Here is a 23,621-nt window from a genome sequence, read left to right as displayed (position 1 = left end):
TTACGTGTTTTAGCTAGGTTGCCTTATTACATAAAACCCCTTGTGTTTGATATTGGTTTGCCTAGTTAAGGAGCTCGAAATGTGGATTAGTTGGCCTAAACATACAATGTCTACAATATTATTAAACCCGGCCTCGTAACTCAACATATCCGACCTCAACTGCCCAAGTAAAAAGTAGCCAACAAAAATTTCACATGCATGAGAAATGATGCTGTCCAGGACCATTTTCTGCACGGCAGTCCTGTTGGCGACGCTGGCAGTAATCCTCTTGGCCTTGTTCTCGCCGTCACCGCCGGGGCTCGACCTTTCATTGTACATCCAGCAACCAAACAACAACAACAACATTGCAGGCTCCAATAACGCGGTAGCACAACCACAACCCGATGGCGGCGGAGGAGCTTTCATCTTCCACCGGATGCTCACCGAGGGACCGAGAACACTTCACGGGTGGTGGGAAAAGCGCAGAGCTTCATAATCCCCGCGGAGCACTTTGCAAAATCGGGATTCAATATAATCTATCTGACCTTCTACACGCCTCAGTTTTCGGGCAGCCTTAGCGTGGAGGCCAAGCATGTTTCCCGCCAAGACACGGAGGAGCTTACGGTGATGGGGGGAACGGGGTCGTTTGCTTTTGCGAGAGGAGTTTCTGTTTTTGCTAAGACGACTGATGAGGACGGTCACGTCGATCAGCAATCGTCGTCGGGGAATGTAGTGGATTATGCCACTTATCATGTGAAGTTGCAGCTTAGATTTCCCAATCAGTCTCAGACTGTTCTGGGATGAAAATCTCATGTTGCATAGCACAGGTTTTGTTTTGTAATATGTTAAATTCTTTCTTGACTGGAGGGACAAAAATCTAACATATACATGTTGTGTGCCTAAGCTAATTGGCAAAATCTTACCATGGAGAGATTACTGTGTCTATTTGAACACATTGCATTATTAATATTATATAAAAGAGTAGAGTGTTAAAATATGAATGGATGATATAGATAATTTTGACATTTAAAGTATAGTTATATCAGTAAGTGTTTATTGTAACACGTAAACTAATTATATCATGAGATTGTAATATAGTATTCGACAATAATTACTCCCTCGAATTCCAAATAACAATTTTCATGCCCAAAACACATACTTGATTGTTCGAGCTCAGGTACAAAGGGCATAGGGTGCAGACAAGTGGACTTACATAACCATCCCATCGAATACACAGAGTGGAACTAGTCTCAAGTGGGTGAGGCTAGGACAGAGTGTGGTGGTTAAGGTGTAGAGGTAGTAGTTGTGGGAATTATGCTGGTGGTGGTGGTGGTATAAGGCTAGTGGTTGCGTCGTGGGTGGTGACAATGACGATAGTGGTGGTGGGGGAGGTGATGGGGATGGCAGCAGCAATGTTGGGAGTATGGTGGTGGGCCCAATAGTGCGATGTGGTGGTTGAGGTGCATTGGTAACAACGGTTGTATGGTAGCGACCTCGATGGTGGTGGCACCTTTGGTTGTGGTTTTTGTGGTGATGGTGGTTGTAATAGCAAAGGTGGCGAGGGTAGTAATGGCAACGGTGATGTAAGATTAGTGGTTGTAGTGAGAGTTTTATTTTTACTAAGCATTTTTTTGCTGTTTAATTTTAAAATGAAACAGTTTTCGGTGAAAAAGAAATAAAAAATCAACGGGCCTATACCCCAGTCTGAATAAAACTCCGATAGCCCAGCCCAGTTCAATCCGATATCAGGCCCAACGGTTAGAGGAAAGGGCGCAACTTGTCAAGCCATCGGGTGTTTAGTTGTGTAGTACAACTTGTACAAGAGAGAAAACGACAAGTACGAGATAGGAACGTACAAGTTTGCAAAAGGCGGCAACTGTGGGCGCGCACTGGGAATTGGAAAACCGCTCACACCTAAAGTGTTACCGGAATACGTGATGGTAGATTATTTACCATCATATAAATAGTGAGATATGTGTGTTAAAAAATTAATAACTTAAAAAATAAATTTTTTACTACAGTATACTATCCGTATTCAGATCACAATAAAAAATTTCTTCTAATTGAAAATAAATCACGTTTCAATTAACATTACCGGTTCTTATTAATTCTTTGAAATTTTGACCCAAAACTTAATAATAATTCTCAGGAGAGAACGAAATTGGAAACTGGGAGAAATGGAATGGGATTCTCAACAATTACACTCACGGACTCAGCACTCATCTAACTAAACACGAGAAACTTACTTGCACCGAAAACTAAACCGACCAACTATGTACTGGTATGCGTTTTAACGTGTTGCATGTTCGTGTCTCAACACAATGCGCAAAGCATTTTTAAGTCTCCAAAGTTATTCTGCGTGATTGTCGTGATTGAAATTGGAATTTACATGCACTTTCTTTTTGTATTTTGTTTTTTTTTTCTTTTTCAATTATAAAGAAGATTTGTTAGGATTATGATTGCTATAACTCAAGCCAAACTGAAGAAAAATTTAAACACGGGTGCAATTGTGGGTAATTAACAATCTAATCAAAGATTAAACGCCTCCAATACAGATTAATCAGGAAGAAACTAATGATCAAAATCATCAATTTTGCCCGACTGACTCAATTTACGATCGCTTAAATTAAAACAAACTAATAAAAGCAGACAACATTAATCACACGGAAGCAGGAACGCTCTCGTCGTCAACGAAGCTCCAAAGGTCATCACTGACGGTGCTTTCTTGAGGCGGAGGATTCTGGGGAGTCGCCGTGAACTGCCCGTCCAGATAAGGAATCTGATAGAATTTCATCATGTTCTCGTACGCCATTAGCTCCTCAGAAAGCTTCTGCACTTCGTCATCTTCCATTCTTGCAATCGCCTCCAAGCTCAATTCCCCTTCTTGTGTTTCCTCCACTTCTGTCAGCTCAGATCCGCCTTGACAACCGCCCATCCCGTTCTGATTGCAACCCAGCAACCCCTTCGAGGAGAAAGCGCCATCTGAACCAGACCAAGAGTTTTCTTCCCCGGAAATAACAATTGGGTCGGTGTTCGCAATGGCCATGGAGTTAAACCCATCTGAATTGGAATTGGAGGGAAATGCCGCAAACTGGTTCAGATCATACCCAAATCCCAATTCAAAGCTTTTGGGTTGAAACAGAGGAGGATTTGGTTTTTTCAGATAGGTCTGGGCGGAGAGGTCGTCGTCTTCGTTTGGGAAATTGACCTTGGCTTTATTGCCGCGGATTTTGCGAGCCTCCCTGTCGTAAGCTCGGGCGGCCTCTTCGGCGGTGTTGAAGGTACCAAGCCAAACTCGAACCCCTTTTCTGGGATCACGAATCTCGGCGGCCCATTTGCCCCACGGACGCTGCCTGGTGCCTCGGTACACGTTCTTCCTCTGCCTCTTAGCCGGCTTCTCTTCTTGCACATTACCTATTTGTGAAAAATCCCCAGTCACAATCCGAACGAAAATTCTCATCTTTTAAACTCGCAGAAAACAACATACGGATGAAGAAAGAGCGTACCTGAAATGGGTTGGGATTTTTTACGCGGAATTGAGTCGGTGTGAGTAGTTGGGGTGGGATTGCAGCCGAAGAAAGTGTCGGGATTGGACTTAGCGAAGGGAGAGTCCGGCCATATGTCAGAAGCGGTGACACCACGGCGACGGTCGCGAGGAATGAAATCGGAGATTATAGCACCACCGCACATTCTCGAAGTCGAACAAACTTGTGTTAAATAACTCTCAGAGATTTGATGAACTGAAAATTGAAGGAGAAAGATGTGAAGAGAGAGAGAAAGAGAGAGAGGAGAGAGAAGTGTTTAAGGGATGAGTGAGAAATGAGGAGGGGAGGAGGGGGCTTTTGTACGAGGAGAAAGCCACACTATTTGGGATTTAGCATTAATTACATGTCCTTTTGTGGAACTTTCGTCGGATTTACCTACCTTTTAATTAAATTTTGCTACCTTAAAATCTTATTGGGCCTTTCGTGGCTGGCAAGCTTATCGGACTTTCTTTCGAGTCTCTAGTAGGCCAGCTCGACTTAATGACGGAGCAATGGATATTCGTATACGCGTAGTCGCGTACGTCCAATTTGGACGTGGTGACGATCAACGTGACGCTGGTAAAACAAGGTTGAAAATCTGCTTTTGTAAGCTGAGATTATGACATTATTTGGCGGCGGAAAGAAATTCACCTGCATGATTCTAGAGATTGGAGTTTTCCTTTTCCAGTGAAAATATAACAAAATACTATAAAATTCAGGTTTTTTAGTTAAAATGGTTTCTGAGATTGAGATTACTTCTCACTTTAGTCATTGAATTTGTCTACCATCAATCATAATATTAATTTAATAAACAATGGTCTAGAATGATTTGTCTATAATTGAGAGTATTTTTGTCATTCTATTTTTATTTAGTTGAGATTTTTTACTAAATGACCAAAATGATTGATGGTGAACAAACTCAAAGACCACTATCATCGACTACAAATCTCAGCGACCAAAGTGAGTAATATGCCAATCTCAAGGTCCATTTTGGCTGAAATACCTAAAATTTATAATATGCGAGTTTTCATCCTTAATATTACCTTACCAAGGGTTTTTATTGAGAAAATTTCTACACCTTGCAATAGGTGGTGAAGTTAGTGAAACATATTGTATTAAAGAGTTTATTACATGGTACATCTAAACTTTTACACTAGTTGTATATACACTCTATCATGCTATAAGATTTGTTTTAGCTTTTTAACGTAACTTTGTAAAACCGGCTTGGGATACGATCATCATGACATTATGTTCATCTCGGTGATGTACTATCTATTGTTATTCTAATTAATTTAGGGAAAATTTGAAATAGGTCCAATTTTATAAGCCTACTTTTAAAATAGGTCTAATTTTTAGTGACTTTTGATTTTTGAAATAGGTCTAATTTTTAGTTACTTTGGACCCATATCAAAAGACCCCATTAATTTATTATGTGAAAATCTACTTTTATTAGTTCGGCGGTGGAAAGAAAATTACATGTACAGTACATGTAGAAGTTGTTGTATAATATTTTAAAGGGTTTTTATCACAAATGGTCCTTAAAATTGACCATCTCATCAAGATGGTCCCTAAAATTGAAAATCGATCAATGTAGTCCCTGAAAATGGATGTCACAAATCAATGTGGTCCTTCCATTACCATTCCGTCAAAAACTTTGTTTGATGTTGTGGCACTTAAATGGATCCCACAAATTTAATAAAATATTATTTTTTGAATAAAAAACTAAAATAAAAAATAAAAAATGCTTGCTTTGCAACAACCAGGGCGCTTAGAGTCTTCTCCTCCTCCCCTTCCGCTTCTTTCAAGTTCAGCACTTCCTGGTGGGGTTGTGTTTGGCTGTGATTACATTTACGACGGTGACGACGAGTGCAAGAAAGGCTCGAGCGGCTGCGTTAAACTCCCCGAGCCAATCAACAGGGTTAAACGCCTGTTGCACTATGCAACTCTTCTTCTGCCGTTTGATGATTCGAGTCTGGTTGATTTGAAGCAGGTCATGTGTCACATCCCGGCCCAGGCCCTACCACATCCTGGGTTGGACTCTATCGTAACACGATATTGTCCGCTTTGGGCATCGACCATGCCCTCACGGTTTTGTTTCTGGGAACTTACACGAGAACTTCCCAGTAGATCACCCATCTTGGGAATGCTCTCGTGCAAACTCGCTTAACTTCGGAGTTCCAATGGAACCCGAAACTAGTGAACTCCCAAAAGGCCTCATACTAGGTAGAGATGGGATATACATATAAGGCTTAGATGATCCACTCCCCTGGGCGATGTGGGATGTCACAATCCACCCCCCTTAGGGGCCTGACGTTCTTGTTAGCACACTTCCAGCCAGGGATTGGCTCTGATACCAAATTGTCACATCCCAAGCTCGACTCCATCGTAGCATGATATTGTTCGGTTTGGACCCCGACCACGCCCTCACGGTTTTGTTTCTGGGAACTCACACGAGAACCTCCCAGTGGATCACCATCTTGGGAATGCTCTCGCGCGAACTCGCTTAACTTCGGAGTTCCGATGGAACCTGAAGCCAGTGAACTCCCAAAAGGCCTCGTGTTAGGTAGAGATGAAATATACATATAAGGCTTAGAGGATCCACTCCCCTGGACGATATGTGATGTCACATCATGGGTTGCACGCCCCGGGTATGGCTGTAGGTTGAGATGGATGAGGAGGGCAAGATGAGATTTGCGACTGACAACAATTCCAAAATCATCAGTGGCTTCTACTCCTACCTGGTTTTGATGTTCGACGACGCGTTGCCAGAGGAGATGTTGCGGGTCAAGACCGACGTCTTGTTGTCACTCAGTGTGGGATTGCAAGGCATATAAAGGAAGCATCTTATTCTTCTTCTTCTTTTTTTAAATTTTATTTTATTTTCAAGTCTTAAAAATAAAAAAGGAAAAAAAATAAGAAGAAGATGAACTGTTCATCTTCTTCTTCCCCTCCCATTCAAGCAACCTCAACCGCTCGCCCCACCCAGTCGCACATGAAACTGTAGTGATGACAAATTGGAGAGGGTCAAAGCAGTAGTTAACAATATTAGGAACGAGTGAGAGGGAGGAAAGCTTGGACTGGTAGTTTTGGACGCATGAAATGGGGGTGGGGATGTTAGAGAGTTGGAAGAGGGAGGTTTCTTTGAGGCATTGGGCCATTTGTTTGGTTGCGATTACATGTGCGACGGGGTGGGGTGAGGATTGGGGTGGTTGCTCCAGTGGGAGGCGAAGAAGAAGACGAACTTTTCATCTTCTTGTTTTTTTTTTCATTTTTAATTATATAAAACTTAAAAAATTATTATTTAAACATTTTTAATCCACATGGTAAAATTTAATTAGACTTGTGGGACCTATTTATGTGCCACGTCAGCACATAGCAGAAATATTGATGGAATTCTAACGGAAGGAACACATTGATTTGCGCTATCCGTTTTCAGGGATTACATTGATTGCTTTTCAATTTAAGGGACCATCTTGATGAAGTAGGTCAATTTCAGGGACCATTTGTGATAAAAACCCTAATTTAAATCTATTACACTCTGGTATTTGTTTTAGCTTTCTCACTCGACTTTGCAAATATTGACTTGAAATTCATACGATTTTTTTCCTTCTTGGTGGTGGTATACCCTATACAATTATTTTCTAATTTATTATGGGTGAGTTCAATTATGACTATTTTAGTAATTTTACAGTGGTGGAAAGAAAGTTATATGCGTGATACATTTTGTTGATGAACAAAATCGGGTTGATTTTGAAACAACGTAAAATATCAAAGTGTGACTTTCGCAAGGTTGCTTTGGTTACCAAGTGTAAGTAATATGCAAAGAGATAGAGATAGAGATAAGGACACAAACACAAGACGTACGTGGTTCACCTTAAGTTGGGGCTAAGTCCACAAGAGTAGAGGAGTTCTCATTAATAATGTGGATTTTACATGATACAAAGGTTTAAGCATAATCATTATTAGTGAGTTCTAATATCACTACTAATGAATTAAGTAGAATAATAGCATTAGGGATTAATTGATCTCCTTTTATAGTTGAGGATAGTCCCATGTTTTCGTTTGTGGTCAATATGAAACCCTAGGAGTTTTATTCTAATGTTGACACGTGTCACATTATGTTTGGTCTCTTAATTGGAGAGGAACTTATGTGCTTTGACAGGGATGCCTCATCATGAACCCTTCAGTAGGTCTTCAAAGGTATAAAGTTGACAAGTACTTGGTAGTTTCAGGATTGGTGAAGTATGGTACAAACAATGCTCCCCCAAATTCCCAAGTGAATAATGCTTCTCGGTTGTGGACTTGAAAAATTCAACTCACTTAATAATCACGAATCTTCCGAGTGCCGAAATGTAATAGCATATAAGAGGAGATTCCCAAGTCTCCGAGCGAGGAGCTAGGATTACTGAAGAAGGTGCCTTGATTTTTCCAAGTTGCTGAGGGACCAAAGTTCCGCCCTATTCATTTCTTTGTTCTTTATGGGACAATTCCCACCTTTTTCCTTCTTGATACGATATTACATAAGCGTCTTGGGATACAACTAATTTGACATCCTAGTTGTAGGAAGTTTCTCAGTTAAAAAGCAATCGGGTGGGGCAAATAACCAAAATAAAATAGTGATTGTTGGTAAAAGTTTGAATGGGTATGTTGAAGGTTCTACCGTGAAAGAAGTGGAGTAGCTGTAACTGAATGAGCATCCTGTTTGGATTTTCTTTGTGAGGATCTCAAGGATCCTTCAATTACATTTGTTCATCATATATCGTGCAATTAGAAATCATTGTAAATTTTTTTATTTAAAATTAAATACAAACAGTACCTGATGAAAATTACGCACTACATATGATGAACGAATGTAATTAGAGGATCTTCGGAATTCTTATAAAGAGGATCCTCATTCGCTTTAACTCAAGTTGTTGATCAAGTTGGTACGTAAATATATATAATTAAACATGAAAGGAGAGACTCGAGAGAGTGGATGCAAGCAAAGCATGTTTAGAAACCGCTGAGCACATCGTATGTGTATTCTAATTTCAAAGTGGTGGGCATAATCCAGCATCCATCATCCATGTTGACTTGGATAAGTAACAACAGCCAGCTAACTAGGGAAGACTTCAAAGCTATTTTTGTTTGCTGTTGTTGTTGTTGTGTTTGAACCGACTGAGTCATTGACTGCCAAATTTGAAATATCCTGATCCCCACCACTTCGTGTTCGTCGAGTCTCATTTGACGTTACAAATTTACATTAATTTAATGTAACTTTTTGTCACTTCTGGTACAAGTGGATTGTATTTTATATTTTATGTTTGCTTATTGTCGACAATGCGAAGTGAAACAACGAGGAATTTTCTATTGAAGTTGTCATAAAATTTAGGATAAAAGACTGTTTACTACCCTAATGTTTCGTAGTTTTCAACATTTAGTACATCAAGTTTTTTTCGTCTCAGAGTCATACCTAAAGTGTAAATTTTGGGACAGTCTCATACATCCGTTAATCAAACTGTTAAGTTTTTCGTTAACAGTGACGTGGCGCACTGACTGGGCGCCATGTGTCATCCACGTTTTTTTTTTCTTTTCTTTTCTTCTTTCTTCTTCTTCTTCTTCTTCCTCCGACTGCAACTTTCTTTTTTTTTTTTTTCTTCTTCCTTCTCCTTCTTCCTTCCTTCCTCATTCCTTTCCCTTTCTTCCCCTTCTTCCTTCTTCTTCCTTCTCATTCTCCTTCTTCTTCCTCCGAAATCTGAGGAAGTTTGTTTTTTTTTCTTTCTTTCTTCTTCTTCCTCCTTCTTCCTTCTTCTTCTTCTTCTTCCTCCGACTGCAATTTTTTCTTCCTCCTTCTCCTCTTCCTTCCCCTTCTTCCTCCTTCTTCTTCTTCTTCTTCCTCAAAAAAAAAAAAAAAAAAAAACACTTTCATCTTCCCCCAAATTCGGAGGAAGAAGAAGAAGAACGAAGAAGGGGAAGGAAGAAGGAGAAGAAGGAGGAAGAAAAAAAAAAAAAAAAAAACTGAATCTGGGCAGATTCGGAGGAAGAAGAAGAAGGTATGACTCTGAGACGAAAAAAACATGATGTACTAAATGTTGAAAACCACGAAACATGACGGTAGTAAACAGTCTTTTACCCTAAAATTTACTTTCAGATCATTTTGGAGACATCTCAGTGAGACTCACCAGTACATTTTTTTAGCTTTTTTTTATTTTTCGGCTTAAGTTTCAATAAAAAAATACCTAATTATATGACTCAATAATGATAAGCGCTTTCAAATGACTTGCACCATATTTCTTAATGTCGAGGAAATTTAATTGTGTGAAGATCATCTTTATGGAAAATAATTCGAATAAGAGTTCGGTCAGTCATCTAAATGTATTGAATAAATCAATGATGTAGGTGCCAAATAATATATTCATGATGAATTGTCTATTTATTTGATATATTTAGATGATTAAACGAACTCCGGTTTGAATGACTTTTTGTAAGGTTGATCTTCAAATGAAGACTAAGAAAATTGAGTGGTTTCAATCATGAAATTTCTATGATGAAGATACATTATTTGCAAGTGGAAAAATGAACTTATTTTCCAAAACAGGAACACAAGTATTCTTAGTGACATACAGAAAAAATTTCGCAAAACTAATAGTCACATTTTTCACCAAAAATTGTGAGCTAGTACTCACGATTTTTAATAGTTTCTATGAATTTCTACGAAATCCATCCTAAAACATTTTTGTAACGCCTAAAGCATTTTTAATTCATGCAAAACACTTCGGAGATATGTGTTTACAAAGCAGCAGTGCTAGGCCTACAATATGCTTAATTATATACGATATGATCGATTGAACATAAGTGTTTGGAGTAAGTCATAAAAAATTCGGACTTTTTTTTTTTTTTTGGAACAAACAATATTATTTATATTAAGGGGGTAGGGGAGTAGCATAAGTCTCACGATGGGCTAGCAATAATATGGTTCAAATTCGTTTTTGACGAGAATCGAACCTAAGGCCTCTCACTTACAATTGAAGAGGAATATCACTAGACCGTAGTACTAAGTAAGCACATTTTTCACCAAAAATTTGGACTTTAAATCAATTAGATTGACAAGTAAACAAAAATATTATTTTCACAATTTAATCTTGATTGTTAATTTTCTGTGCTACTGAGTAGTTTGGATTATATTGAGTAGTTCGGATTATTTGAAGAAAAATTGAAGTGTTTGACCCCAAACCTATGATATTTATCTTTACCAACGTGCTTCCATGTAAACTCTCTCGAACACAATATTAATTAATCAGACTCTGGATATCAAAAACTTGAACCATTCTGATCTGCCAACAATTCTAAAAATAGTAAAGAAAAATAAAACACTTGAAGCCATTGCTATATAAGGATACGGTAGTGACTCTTCAACTCACAAAGCATCCAATTTTAGTTCACCTTGTGCATACATTGTTTACAACAAGAGTGACAAACAATGGCTCTCACCTCCCGTTTCCTCTTTGCCACCTCCTCCTCCATGCTTCTCTTCTCATTGCTAGCCATTGCCTCTGCTACAGATTATAGCTCCGGTGCGCCTAAGCCAAAGGTTGATGAGCATCCAAAACTTCCAAAGGTTGATATGCCAAAATTACCGAATGTCGGAAAACCAAAACCAGAAGTATATACAAAGCTAAAACCTCAGACCATTGATATTCAGGGGCTGGTTTTGTGCAGATCAGGCCTTCAAAGCTTCCCAATTAAAGGTAGTCTCTAATTCAATGTTAAATCATCTTCATGCATCTTACGTTCTTAGACAATCAAGGGCACATTATGTATCATGAAGAATCTCTTAACGTAACTTTCAAAATTTAGGGTTTACATTGTGGTATGTTTGCACTCTCACGTGTAATCCATGTGTTATAGTATAGGTGGAGGACATGGTTGATATGTCACGACCTAGCGTAATATCATGAGTTTGAACATATTTACAGGCTTACAACTAGTTTATAAATTTTTTTAATTAATCAATGTTTTATTGGGTTGGAACGTAGGAGCTGTGGTAAGGATTACATGTTTGGCTGAGGATGAACAAGGTTACGAGACTGCTCCTTTCTCCATATTGAGTGGTGCAACTGATGCAAAGGGTTACTTCATCTCAACGTTGTCGCCGTCGCAGCTTGGAGACAAGTGGAAGCTCACAGAGTGCAAGGCGTTTCTCGATTATTCTCCATTGGAGACCTGCAAAGTCCCTACTGACGTTAACCAAGGAATTACTGGTTATCTGCTTTCTTCTTATCGTACCCTCAGTGCCAAGAACATCAAGCTGTACTCTGTTGGGCCTTTCTTCTGCAGCTCAAAACCTAAACCAGTTCCTAATGGTGGCTATTAATTAAAGGATAATACTCGGGTCCTGACCAGTCAGCCATCACGCTATAGTTATGCCTGATTTTATTTATTTTCTCCATTTACTAATTTGGAGCTGGAATTTTGATTCTTCATTGTTGTTGGTTTTGCTTGATTAATTTCATTATTAATGTCAAGAGGTTTTGTGCTCTACCATTTGGGATTATTTGTAATTAGCTGCGCTTTGCTCTATTAGAGGACCATATGCAATGTTTTTCCATTTGTTTTGCTATTGCAATAATATCTTTATTATTTCATAAGATCTACTACTTTTGAGTTTCCAGATTTCTAACTAGAGGAATGTTGTTGAAGAATATATAGAGTTGTTTTAAAACGCATGTGTGATGTATATGCCACTTCTTCTCTTTACAGATGTCCGTGTTTATTCAAAAACAGAATGTCGATATGGTGTCAATAACATTTGTAGCTAGATAACATGTCAACAACAAAATTTAGCGACAACATTGGTAGCTAGATAACATGTCAAGGGTAAAATTTAACGACGTGTTATCAATTATTAATACAAATCAACATACATTCTAATAAACATTGTAGATCTATGCAAGTCCACCACTAATATAACTGATATTGTCTCTACTTAACCACTTATCGCTAGGTGTGAGTTTTATCATAAAATGCATCGGTGATGTTAAAGGTGAGATATCTCATATATATATAAGTTGTATTAATTATATTTTGTTATCTGTCCGATGTGACTCTATTCTCCAACACGTTCTTAATATAAATATCTAACATTCTTGATACTAATTGGTCCTTTACAAAGAACGAATGTAAATAGTCTACTTCACATATAGTGAAATTCATATTCGAGTTGCTTCGAGCGGACAATGACTCAACTCAACCCAACCCTATTCCAAAAATGGTTGGGTTGTTCAAGTTCGGCCAGGTTTATAGCTTCCTTTCTAACCCTACCATTAGAGCTTAAAACTGAGTTAGATTTGGGGTATCTGTTTTAACCCGAATCGAGTTGCACCTCTACTTTTCGATCCTTCTTCGATATATAACTAATAAACCTTCGAATTTTGTACGTCAAATTTATGGACAATATTTGAATCTTGATTGTTAAAGAATATAAGAATTCGATAATAAGAATTTGCACAATTACTTTTTCTGATAAAACACCAATACTTGTCACGCTGTCCAAGTAATAAAATGCAAGTTTGAGATAATGTAAATGTGATAAATAATGAGCCGTTAATTTGTATCTCTGCAATCTTGACGATGATTAGTTTTTTGTGTTTTGTTTGCTTTCAACTAGGTACTATTTTTAGTTATGCATTCAGGGCTCGCTTGAAAATTGAAAGTGTTTTTAAAATATTTGAAAACGTTTTTTGAACCAATTCTTAATAAAAATATAAGTAAATCTTAAAAAAAACGTTTCAAGTGTTTTTGAAACCTAAAAAAAATTAAAAAAAAAAGTTTTTAGTTAAAACTAATTCCAAACTAGCGTTTAGAATCATAAATGTTTTCTACAATCGATGGGAGGTTCGTGATTGCATGCAGACAGGTCAACTGGTTGGTCTGATTTTTTTTATATCCCAAATCCTAATCATTTGAGACATTATCTAAACAAAATCTGATTTCGATGCCAAATAACTATAAAAAATAACCTCAAGAGACATTGCATAAAAAAATTAAGGACGTGGAGAAAGAATTTGCAGTTTGGCAGTCACGTTGCTCATATCTATATGTCGTGCAACCAAGTTGGTTCCTGTAATTCATATATTTTATGTCACAAAAAATAACAGATTTATCCCTCTCTATAAAAAGAACATGGTTTCATTTTCCATCCATCTCTCTAATTTAAGCATACTTCAATATAATTTCTTTACAATTTTGCCAAAACGAGAAGGAAAAAAATAAGCTTCGCAATGGCGGTTTTTTATCACCATTTCTTGCATGCAACCTTTTTGCTAGTCTTGGTACTGGTGGCAGTGACGGCTTCCGCGGCTGGTGCGGGCGGCTACGGCAACACAAATCCTGATCAGTATGAGAAGCCCAAACCAGAAAAACAGAACAACCTACTATCAACCAATGCCATTTTGGGCATTCAAGGCCTTGTTTATTGCAAATCCGGCCATGAAGTCCTTCCACTCGAAGGCAAGTTTGGTTCTCTCTGTAAATTAGAGTAGTTTATAATATAGTTTTGTGCTCGGTCTTAGTTTCTAACCTTAATATCATTCAATTAATATTTCAGGAGCGGCAGCCAGGATAACGTGCGAGGCTGTAGACCAATATGGGTTGGAAACTTCACCAGTCACCATCTTAGGTGATGCAACTGACGCAAAGGGTTATTTCTTTGCAACAATAAGTCCTTCTGAGATTGAAAACAAGAAGCAGCTCACTAAGTGCAAAGCCTTTCTTGAACTCTCTTCGTCGGAGACTTGCAACATTCCGACGGACTCGAACAGCGGAATCAGTGGTGCTGTGCTAGCTTCATATCGCCTCCTCCATGACAAGAACATCAAGCTATATACTGTTGGGCCTTTTACTTTCACATCATCACCACAAACCCAGAGCTCAGTCCCTAATAATGGCTACTAAATAAGACTACTTTCGACGATTTGAGTGATAATAATGAGAAATGAATTTTGTCCGTCGATTATTTTTTAGTTTATTCAATTCAAAGATCAGAATAATCAGAGGCGTGCAAAGAGAGAAAAATGATGTGAGAAGATGTGGGGAGGCAAATGATTTACTTTGTAATTGATCAGTTTTAATTTTTCTGGTTGCTAGAGTTTTAAGAGTTTTTAGTCACAATGGTCCATAACAGTGGCATAACTCTCACTTTGGTTGTTGACATTGAAAATCAATAGAAGTGATCCTTAAGTTTGTCCACCGTAAATTAGTTTGGTCATTCCGTAAAAAATCTATCAAATCCTCGTCAAGTGGAGGGGTTGGTTTGACTAAAATAACCTTAAAATGTTAGTCATGTGGTCGTACACATGACAATTTAATGAGAATATTGATAAATTTTTTACAAAAGGACCAAAATTATTTACGCTCGATAAACTCAAGGATCACCTTTATCAACTTTTATTGTCAGAGACCAAAGTGAGAAGTTTTACCAATCTTAGAGATTATTTTACCTAAAAAGCCTAGAGTTAATTAGCATTTCATAAACAAATGTGACAAGCTTAATTTGTACTCTACCATTCAAGCAATCCTAAATTAATCCAGCATATTGTCGAAGCTATTATTGACACTCCTAAAATGTCGTCGTACACTGCTTGAGAGTAAAATTTCTCCCGTGAGTTTTATGAGAGAGCCGGAGGAGTAGTTCCCTTTCAACTACAAATTATACAAAAGAATATGAATAGCAAATTTGGTACAACCCTCTGTCGCTGTGTATAGCTTTTCTCATTGTCCTCTCTCCTCACAATTTTCTTTACAAAGTGTATTACACTAAGCCTACGTATTCACACCCTTTCCTATATACACCGCCCTGAATTTAGACCTCCCTCGTTCTTATGTTGCCGGCTTATTTGGCCAAGAGTCTCCAACAAAACTCTAAAACATGACGGAATTTCAGATTTCTTTAGGCAAAACTTGATAACCACGCCAGCAACGGCTGAGCGGATTGAGCGTTGGTGGCTCCATGAATGGCTCAGCATTCAAGATATTGCAGATTATCCATTGAGCTAGGTACGCTGCAACCCGTAGACCATCCCAATACGCCTAGAATTATATCGATGCTTGAGCATGCAATAACCTGAGAGGGGCGAGGGGCGAAGGGAGAGGGGAGAAAAATTCTCATGTTAGCACAAAAAGAATCACCATGGGATAAAAATACAGGGTTCAGAGATGGACGTCAGAGATATTACCAAACTTTCCACATTTCCTTCGACGTGAAATAACATGACCGCCATTCCCCTTTCCCCGTCAATCTCAGCCTGGTCATTGATGGTAGAGGTGTTACAGAAATAAAAGAGAGTGCATCAACATAAAAAGCAAATAACTGCCAGCTCCAACCACTCACCACACAAGAACAAATTGTAATGCCTGCAGCTGCCAATGCTGTAGTAACCTCAGCCATCATACCTGAAATTATTGTTTTAAAGTTAAAACAGGTCTAGAGTGATATGCAGACGACGTCTACATCCATCAACTGAAACTAATAAGACCACATGGTACTGATTGACTCAATCTATGAAGGTAAATTAGAAGAAAAAAATTTGTCCCGGGAATCCTTGTAAATCATTACTAAAGTAAATCAAGTAGGTTGAAAAGAGTTTAGGGTAGTAAACAAGATATCTCCACTGATCTTCTCAAGAAAGAAAAATAATCAGAAGTGCCCACTGAGTGCTGACTTGCACAAGTTGGATCTCAACTAGCAGCAAATGCGTCACTACTGTTTTTAACCTTGAAGGTAGAACAAAGGGAATCTATCAATAAAAAAAAGGTCGCACCCAGTGCACAAGGCTCCCGCTTTACGCAGGGTCTGGGAGAGGTGAATGTCGGCTAGCCTTACCCCCATTTATGGAGAGGCTGCTCCCAAGTCTCGAACCCGAGACCTACCGCTTATGGGCGAAGGCACTTGCCAACGCACCAAGTGCGACCTCTAAAGGGAATCTATCAATGGTTTAGTAAAAAAAGCTAACCTTTTCGATCAACACAAACCACACAGAACCATTGTATGGAGTGCCCTTCAATACTATGCCACGATGCAACCTTGCTGGCCTGCCAACTTTCTAAACTGGGCAAGGCTTCCTTGCACATTGGAATGTTAGCTTGCAACATTTTGGCAATGCCATTCCCTTGCGACAAGGACTCCCCCGCAGCCTTTAAACTTACATGCTGAACATTCTTGTTGTGCTTCCCATTCACCTTGGGAGCCAAGGCGCTTCCATTTGTGATTTGAAACGGATCTATAGAACTTCGTTCTGGCAATGAAACTTCTACAACATTCCCCATCATTTTTTCCCATATAGGTTTGTATCCTTTGAAGGTACTTGGGAGCTCTTCTGCTTCAATCTCTTCTTCAGAATCAGCAATGAAGTCATTTACTTTATCGGCTGTTATTTCAGCAACAGACAGGGCTGCTTGCTCCCTTAAGAACTACAATCACAATGAAATGTTTATCATTAGAGCAAGGCAGAAGTAATAGGACAAACAAAAATAAATCATCATCCAACCGACAAAACATACTTTCATAATTTTGTGCCTGGCACTACGTGTTTTTGCATGTTGCAACCACTGTTTGTGCCTCTGAAAAGCTGATTTTCCGGTAAGTGACTGGAGAAACAAGAAAAAGAAAATTATGATCCCTAAATGTACAAGCATAAGATAACAGAATGCTGAACATGTCATATAAACTCCTCTACATGTCCATATAAATGAGCAAGCTATTAGAATTTTACTATGTAATGCGTGTGCTGGTGTGTTTGTTAAGATTTTGTACATTTTATTGTACACATTTAAAGAAAGGAAATACAAGATGATGGTGGACAAATACTGACGTTATAAGTGATTATCTCCACAACTTCTGCATTTACAAGTACATGCATAGGAGAAACAAGATTTCCATTGACCTGCACCAAAAAAAAGTCATCCTAGTTTTAATTCCATACATGAAGCCACAAATGTAAAATAAAAAAATAATATAAAATCGGTCAAATGTAAGCAAATTACCTTTGCTGCTACCATTTTGTTGCCAATTTCAGTGTGTATCATGTATGCATAGTCAATAACAGTTGCTCCTTTAGGAAGATTTTTTATCTGCATATTGTAACGATATCTATCAATACAATGAAGCAAAATTATTGGTGTGTGAAAATTTATGTTAACAATCTCAGTCATGAAGCAATCCAATTTCTTACCTCTCCCCTGGGAGTAAACACAAACACACGACTACCTAATAGATCTCTAGTGATAGTTTCAACAAATTCTCTAGAGCTCATGTTGCCAACAAATTCTTCTTGCCATTCTCTAATTGCATTGAGCCAGCCAATCTGGAAGAAACAAGAGACTTCATTCATGAGATTAGTAGACATGAAAGGAGTTTACCATGAAATCCCGACAAAGAGGACTTATAACAAATCATAAATCACAAATGCACACAGGTACAATACCCTGAGCGCAATGTTTGCATTGTTAAGGCAAACAGTCTTCCCTCTTGAACTTCTACCATTAGGGAGACTACGCCCAATTAAAACAGTAACAAATCCTCTCCCACTATAATGAGAAGCAATTCCTCTCTGAGCTATCAGATCCATCTCTTCTGTTCTTATCTGCCAAAACAGAAAGCAAGTGATGTAATGAATACCTCCTAAAAACCTAACAATCATGCAGGAGAGAATTCAACTCTGTAAAAACCTTATTATAAACTTTGAGAAAATATGAGCATGCTAAAAAATGATGTGATTGTACCTGCACTTCTAGCCGCAACATGCTTTCATACAAGAAAGGAATTACAGTTGTATGGAGACTCTGATAGCCATTAGGTTTTGGGGTGGCAATATAGTCTTTCATCTGTCAGAACAGATAAACACGAATTTTTAAATTCACAAATAACTTATACTGCTTAAATTGAATCTTGTAAGAGTAATTGAAGACATACTCACCATCCGAGGAATAGGGGTCCAGATTCCATGAACCAGCCCAAGAACATGGTAGCAGATCTGATGAGATAACAATAGAAGGAAAGCTCAACGACATACTAAGTACAGACTACAAAGTAAGTAAAGAATTCCCTATCTTGGCATGAGCAAGGATATACCTGTTGTGGGGTGCACAAAGGTCCAGCTCCAAGGGATGGCTTTGGTTTGATTATAATTCGAAGCTGGTAATAACGAACATAAGCTATAACTCAATGAAGAAATATGAATAATTATCCTGAAATGTCCTCAACAAAAGTTTCAAGTTAGCTGAAGGAAATATCAGAACAAACCTGTGCAATTTGATTGATCTCGTTAATTGAACTTTTACATTTGAGCGCGGCCTTGTAGATACTGCAAGCAAAAATCAAGAACAGTCTATTTTAGACCCAAAAATAGTCCTCAAGAAACTGGCTGCTGAAATATGAAGCAGAATGATAAATTCTCCGACAAAGAATGACACTCTAAGCTTGAATGTAACATCTCATTACAAGGATTACAAGAGTGATAGGTCATGTTCCATGCCACTTTAAGATCTCTTTGGACAATGTCCTTGTATTTCATGTACCAGATAACACAGCAGTACTTAAATCATATAATAAAGTCAAAGAGAATCATGCTTGTAATGAGTTTAGAAAATACAAAACAGGCCACAAAAAAAGAAGGAGAAAATGGTGGTAGGACTTATGATCTGACCTGTATGGTTCCTTACACACGGCACGAACTTCAGTTTTCACCTCCATAAGTTCTAAGAACTCATCATCCTGAATCCTCTTCAACAAAATTTTGTTTGCCTAGCACAAATAACTAAGGTTTGATGAGCAAACATCACCAATAACACAGTGTTGAGAAATTAAAACTGAGAGCCTCTACTATATTTGCATGCCAAAACAATAACCATATAATCAACAATGTCCCCTGAGCATTACGTAGACCCTGTTGTTCAACAAATTAATGCATTACCTCCACAAGTTCTTTCTCATGCTCTTTGTAGAGGCCTGCAACTCTTCTCTTGATCTTAGCATAATCTTCAGCATTTGTGTACATGAAGGAAAGGTTTTCAAGTTCCGACTGCAAGATGGAATATGCGGGCATTCAGAATACAAATTAACAGAAGCATCATATATGAAAATGAAATAAGATAGAACACTTTATCATTATAATCATATCAGTACTCATAAACTTGAAATTCAGTTGTGAAACCCTCACCTCACTTCAAGACAAGAAACTTGTATTGCATAAACTATATTTTAAGGACAGAACTTTAAGTCACAACTCTAAATATTCAAACTTTAGAGTTTGATGACTAGTTATCAATAACTACTTATTTAAGCTACAAGCGATCACAAACCAGGTCCACAGGTTTATGCTACACGAGATGATAATCTAGGTTCCAATGGTGAAATCAGCAGTTGGCAGTTGCAGAACTGGAATATTGATAATAGAAAAGCATAAACGGGGAATAAAATTGTAAACGAAAGTAAAAAAAATGGTATACCTTGATTTGGTACATCCCAAGCAACTTTGCTAGAGGAGCAAAGACCTGCAATGTCTCCTGTGCAATGCTTGACTGGACACAACAAAATATCAAACCATATCAGGCACCAGCTAAATACAAATATCAATATACTTTAAAAAGACAACACAACACCTGCTTATGCGGTGGCATGTGTGAAAGGGTACGCATGTTATGGAGTCTGTCAGCTAATTTGACGATGATAACTCGGACCTGGGGCAACAAGTATTTTAGTTTCTAAATGGTTTCAATTATAACACATAAAATTTGAAAGAACGATAAGAAATAGATCTACCTCCTCTGTCATGGCTAGAAGCATCTGGCGAAGGTCATCTGCTTTTACATCTTGTACAGAATCCTCTTCACTCTTGCACTTCAATTTTCCCAGCTTTGACACCTAAACACAAGGATACATTGAAATAGTGCATGCCCAATTACTTAGGAGGTTTGTGAAACATTACAGAAGCTATTTAAAACATAAAAAAAAACACAATTGTTATTATTACTAGACACATAAAGGAACAGAACCTTAGTTTCTCCTTCTACAATATGGCGAACAGTAGCGCCAAACTCCTCCTCTATCCTTTCGAAAGTAACAACATTGGTATCCTCGACTGTATCATGTAGTAATCCAGAAGCAATGGATTCCCAATCCAACTCCTAGAACAACGGATAATGTCACATCAATTCAATGTTGTGATTAAAATTAAAATACAGGCTATTTTTAATGTTGCAAGACTCACGAGTTCTCCTAAAATTCGTGCAACTTCAACTGGATGAATGATGAAAGGCTCTCCACTGCGCCTTTTCTGACCATCATGTGCGTCAAAAGCCAGCTATATAACCAAAAACTAGTGTTATATATGTTCACCAATTCGATACAAAGGATTTTGAAGACAAGAACTAAACTTTGTTGTTAGGGTTATATCTAACCTTAAGAGCATTATGGACAAGTTCCAGTTCTTTGGGTGAGAGGTATGAGATAGACGGCTTAAGATCCTGCAACAATCAGATTACAGACAACGTAATTTAAACATTAAATTTCCCTGTTTGTATGATAATAACTATTATTTTCGTTGATGCATATTTGGGCAATAACAAAACCTTACCTCCCACAATGTTTCAGAAGAAATATCATCCAAGACAGCTGAAGACAAAGATGAAGAACATCGCAGATGCCATCTCTTACCACCAACACAAAGAAAACCTGATTTAAGCAGTCTTCCAAGAACTACAAAATCTGAAGCTTCAGCAGAATTCCAACCTCCTACGCTAGAGGACTGATATCTCTGTAGAGAGTACAATAGAGAACAGGTTCTATGATTAATAACCATGCAAGATAATTGCTTGGGCAACAGACCACTAACATCTAGTGAAGACAGTTAAATTTTTTAAAGAGAATTGCATAAAGTAAGGTTTTTGAAAAGAAAACTAGCAAGCACCTATACCAAGTAACAATTTTGCTCCTAAATCACAGCTCCATGCTTAAATTGTTTCTTTCCTTCATTCTTTCACAAACAAAATGTACTCTTACCCCCCTATTCCCCAAACCCAATAGATGTTTAAAAACAAATTTAACCACTTTGCGAAGGTACGCTTATTATGATCCCTACATAGATATGCTGCACCAATTTATCTACTTCGAGACATGATAAACTTGAGTGCTGCCTAATAGCTAGGCTGGCCAACAAGTAGTAAACTTGCACCCAAAATTAAGACATCTAATCAAGGAACTTGGGTTTCAATCGGTGGCAGAGAGCAAATCCACATTACACAAAGAACTTACATGATTAGTCCGGTTCCTTCTTCCATTTCGTGCATCTGGCAACCACGAACATTGAGGATGATGAGCCGTGCTCGCAAGAAACCCCGTCAAGACTCTTGGAGCTTTCCACGCACAAGAGAACACGCTACAGTCATTTCTCCCACTTCCGTCCCCTTTCGATAGCTTACACACATTCACGCATTCTAAAGAAACTACAGCAATTGACACACAAAATCAAAAGTTAATCAGATTCCCTAATTATCTGTTTGGATGCTCAGAAAACCAGAAGAAACAAAAATTCAAGAATTTCAAGTTCCCGTTCTTGCAAATCAAAACCAGTGGAAATAGTGAATCGAATTTCCTCAACGAAGGTGAGACCGCCATGGCAGTGTCCGTACACTGAGTTAAGCTAAGCTAACTAGGTTTTTCTTAAACCAAGTCTAAATTAACAAATAAAAATTCGAAAGTTCATCAGTGTCCTACATTTTCTAAGCTAGCAGCGAAGTAGCAGAGCAGAGATACACACCTGACATAGAAGGAGCGGAAGACATTTGCAACGGAAGAGAGCAATCTCATTGAACCGAACAGAGCATTTAAACGACACCAGACGAAGCACGCCACGCAGAATATGAAGAAAGTGGATTGGCAGCAGCTGATTAAGGCCACCAGAAAATCGAGAGCGCGCGTTTAATAAGACAGAGACGGTGGCTGTGCAGCTGAGAATCGGGGAGGTTCCGTTGAATCGGAGCGCCGTACGCGGTGCCCCCAAAACGTTCGTCTCGGACAAATTAGCGACGGACTGAAACCAAGAATTTGGCCAACAGATAATTTAGAGAGGGAGAGAGCGGAGGGGGAGGAGAGAGAGAGGGAGGGATAGCGAGGATCTTTAGCCAAGGCCACACAAATGCCGTTCGTTCGATAAAGATATTTTTTGAGTTTTTTTTATTATTATTTTTATTTTGAGACGGGATTTATAGTGTGCGGAGGGAATAGATTTGGACTTTTAAGCCAGCATGGCAACATGATGGACACATAGGAGAAAAGTCCGGTTTTTGTCTGTATTAAAAGGTCATTCCACGTTTTAATACCCTTTGACTTTTGTAGGTTTACTATTCCTTCCCCAAGTATAGGAAAACTTGAATTTCTATTATCTTCGGATCTCGCATTTCGAAATCGATGGATTGAGAAATTTAGATTATTCAAGTGAGGAAGAGGGAGATTTGGACTTGTGATTCGTGTGAGATGTGTCAGTAGGATCGACTAAAGGGAGCTGTAGAATTTAAATTGAATGGTCTGGATTTCTCGATTTGTCGGCTCTGCACTGCAAGATTCAGAAAAAATCTCGATTCGGAAAACCTCCCTTTCTCACCTATTTTTCGCCTAAAATATTGTGTCATTGGTCATATTGTCTGTGTGAAACAAATTTTGTTGTGATGTTTTGTGAATTCGTGTTGTTTTTTACTGTTTCGAGAAGTTTTGATGAATCTTATTTTAGAGTTATTTACTTTCGATGCGTCTTTATCTCTACAATTATTTATTTGATTTTCTACTTCAACATGCTACACTTTGTGTTTTACTTTCTTTCTTTCGTTTTTTTTTTCAAATTGAATGATTAGTTATTTTTACTAACATGTAGGGTGCTACTCCGTGTTCGGACACACTAAAAAGTCTCTCGTGAACTAGAGTGCCCATCTGCACTTGGGCTATATATACTAATATCACTTATTTTGTTTTTGGCTCTGGATGGTAGTGAGGGCTGGCCTGCCTGAGGGAAGCTAGCAGGCGTACTGCAGATATCTAGCTACCCAGAAGAGGACTTTTTCTGCTCGTTATTTTTGTATTATCTTCTGGGG

The 23,621-nt window shown here is 38.3% G+C and overlaps 4 protein-coding genes and 1 pseudogene across 4 annotated transcripts; 3 read left to right on the top strand and 2 right to left on the bottom strand.

Annotated features, from left to right (window-relative positions):
• Positions 1-205: 205 nt before the first annotated feature.
• On the top strand, positions 206-896 carry LOC103408164 (dirigent protein 8-like; annotated as a pseudogene).
• A 1,590-nt stretch (positions 897-2,486) lies between these two features.
• Positions 2,487-3,773, bottom strand: LOC103408131 (ethylene-responsive transcription factor ERF073-like). Its single transcript, NM_001328756.1, has 2 exons — positions 3,486-3,773; positions 2,487-3,393 (listed from the first exon to the last, which is right to left on the bottom strand). The coding sequence occupies exons 1-2, from the start codon at positions 3,667-3,669 to the stop codon at positions 2,639-2,641; spliced, it is 939 nt and encodes a 312-aa protein (NP_001315685.1). The 5' UTR covers positions 3,670-3,773; the 3' UTR covers positions 2,487-2,638.
• Positions 3,774-10,895: 7,122 nt separating this feature from the next.
• LOC103432614 (protein SEED AND ROOT HAIR PROTECTIVE PROTEIN-like) lies at positions 10,896-12,130 on the top strand. Its single transcript, XM_008370811.4, has 2 exons — positions 10,896-11,230; positions 11,519-12,130. Exons 1-2 carry the CDS (start codon positions 10,963-10,965, stop codon positions 11,854-11,856), a joined length of 606 nt encoding a protein of 201 aa, XP_008369033.3. The 5' UTR covers positions 10,896-10,962; the 3' UTR covers positions 11,857-12,130.
• Positions 12,131-13,633: 1,503 nt separating this feature from the next.
• LOC103432675 (protein SEED AND ROOT HAIR PROTECTIVE PROTEIN-like) lies at positions 13,634-14,626 on the top strand. The gene is made up of 2 exons (XM_008370879.4): positions 13,634-13,991; positions 14,089-14,626. Exons 1-2 carry the CDS (start codon positions 13,763-13,765, stop codon positions 14,433-14,435), a joined length of 576 nt encoding a protein of 191 aa, XP_008369101.3. The 5' UTR covers positions 13,634-13,762; the 3' UTR covers positions 14,436-14,626.
• A 542-nt stretch (positions 14,627-15,168) lies between these two features.
• Positions 15,169-22,700, bottom strand: LOC103432613 (putative GTP diphosphokinase RSH1, chloroplastic). Its single transcript, XM_008370810.4, has 24 exons — positions 22,295-22,700; positions 21,790-21,980; positions 21,113-21,292; positions 20,937-21,002; positions 20,747-20,839; positions 20,532-20,663; positions 20,299-20,400; positions 20,139-20,216; positions 19,986-20,057; positions 19,451-19,558; positions 19,184-19,281; positions 18,781-18,841; positions 18,610-18,672; positions 18,455-18,511; positions 18,261-18,362; positions 17,963-18,121; positions 17,711-17,842; positions 17,523-17,609; positions 17,351-17,422; positions 17,040-17,126; positions 16,493-16,949; positions 15,871-15,932; positions 15,716-15,784; positions 15,169-15,603 (listed from the first exon to the last, which is right to left on the bottom strand). The coding sequence occupies exons 1-24, from the start codon at positions 22,317-22,319 to the stop codon at positions 15,499-15,501; spliced, it is 2,658 nt and encodes an 885-aa protein (XP_008369032.3). The 5' UTR covers positions 22,320-22,700; the 3' UTR covers positions 15,169-15,498.
• Between the last annotated feature and the right edge of the window lie 921 nt (positions 22,701-23,621).

This window comes from Malus domestica, chromosome 03 (assembly GCF_042453785.1).
Source record: "Malus domestica chromosome 03, GDT2T_hap1".
NCBI classification, from domain to species: domain Eukaryota; kingdom Viridiplantae; phylum Streptophyta; class Magnoliopsida; order Rosales; family Rosaceae; genus Malus; species Malus domestica.
Note: the sequence above shows the minus strand (reverse complement) of the source record. Positions and strands in the feature narration are given on the sequence as shown.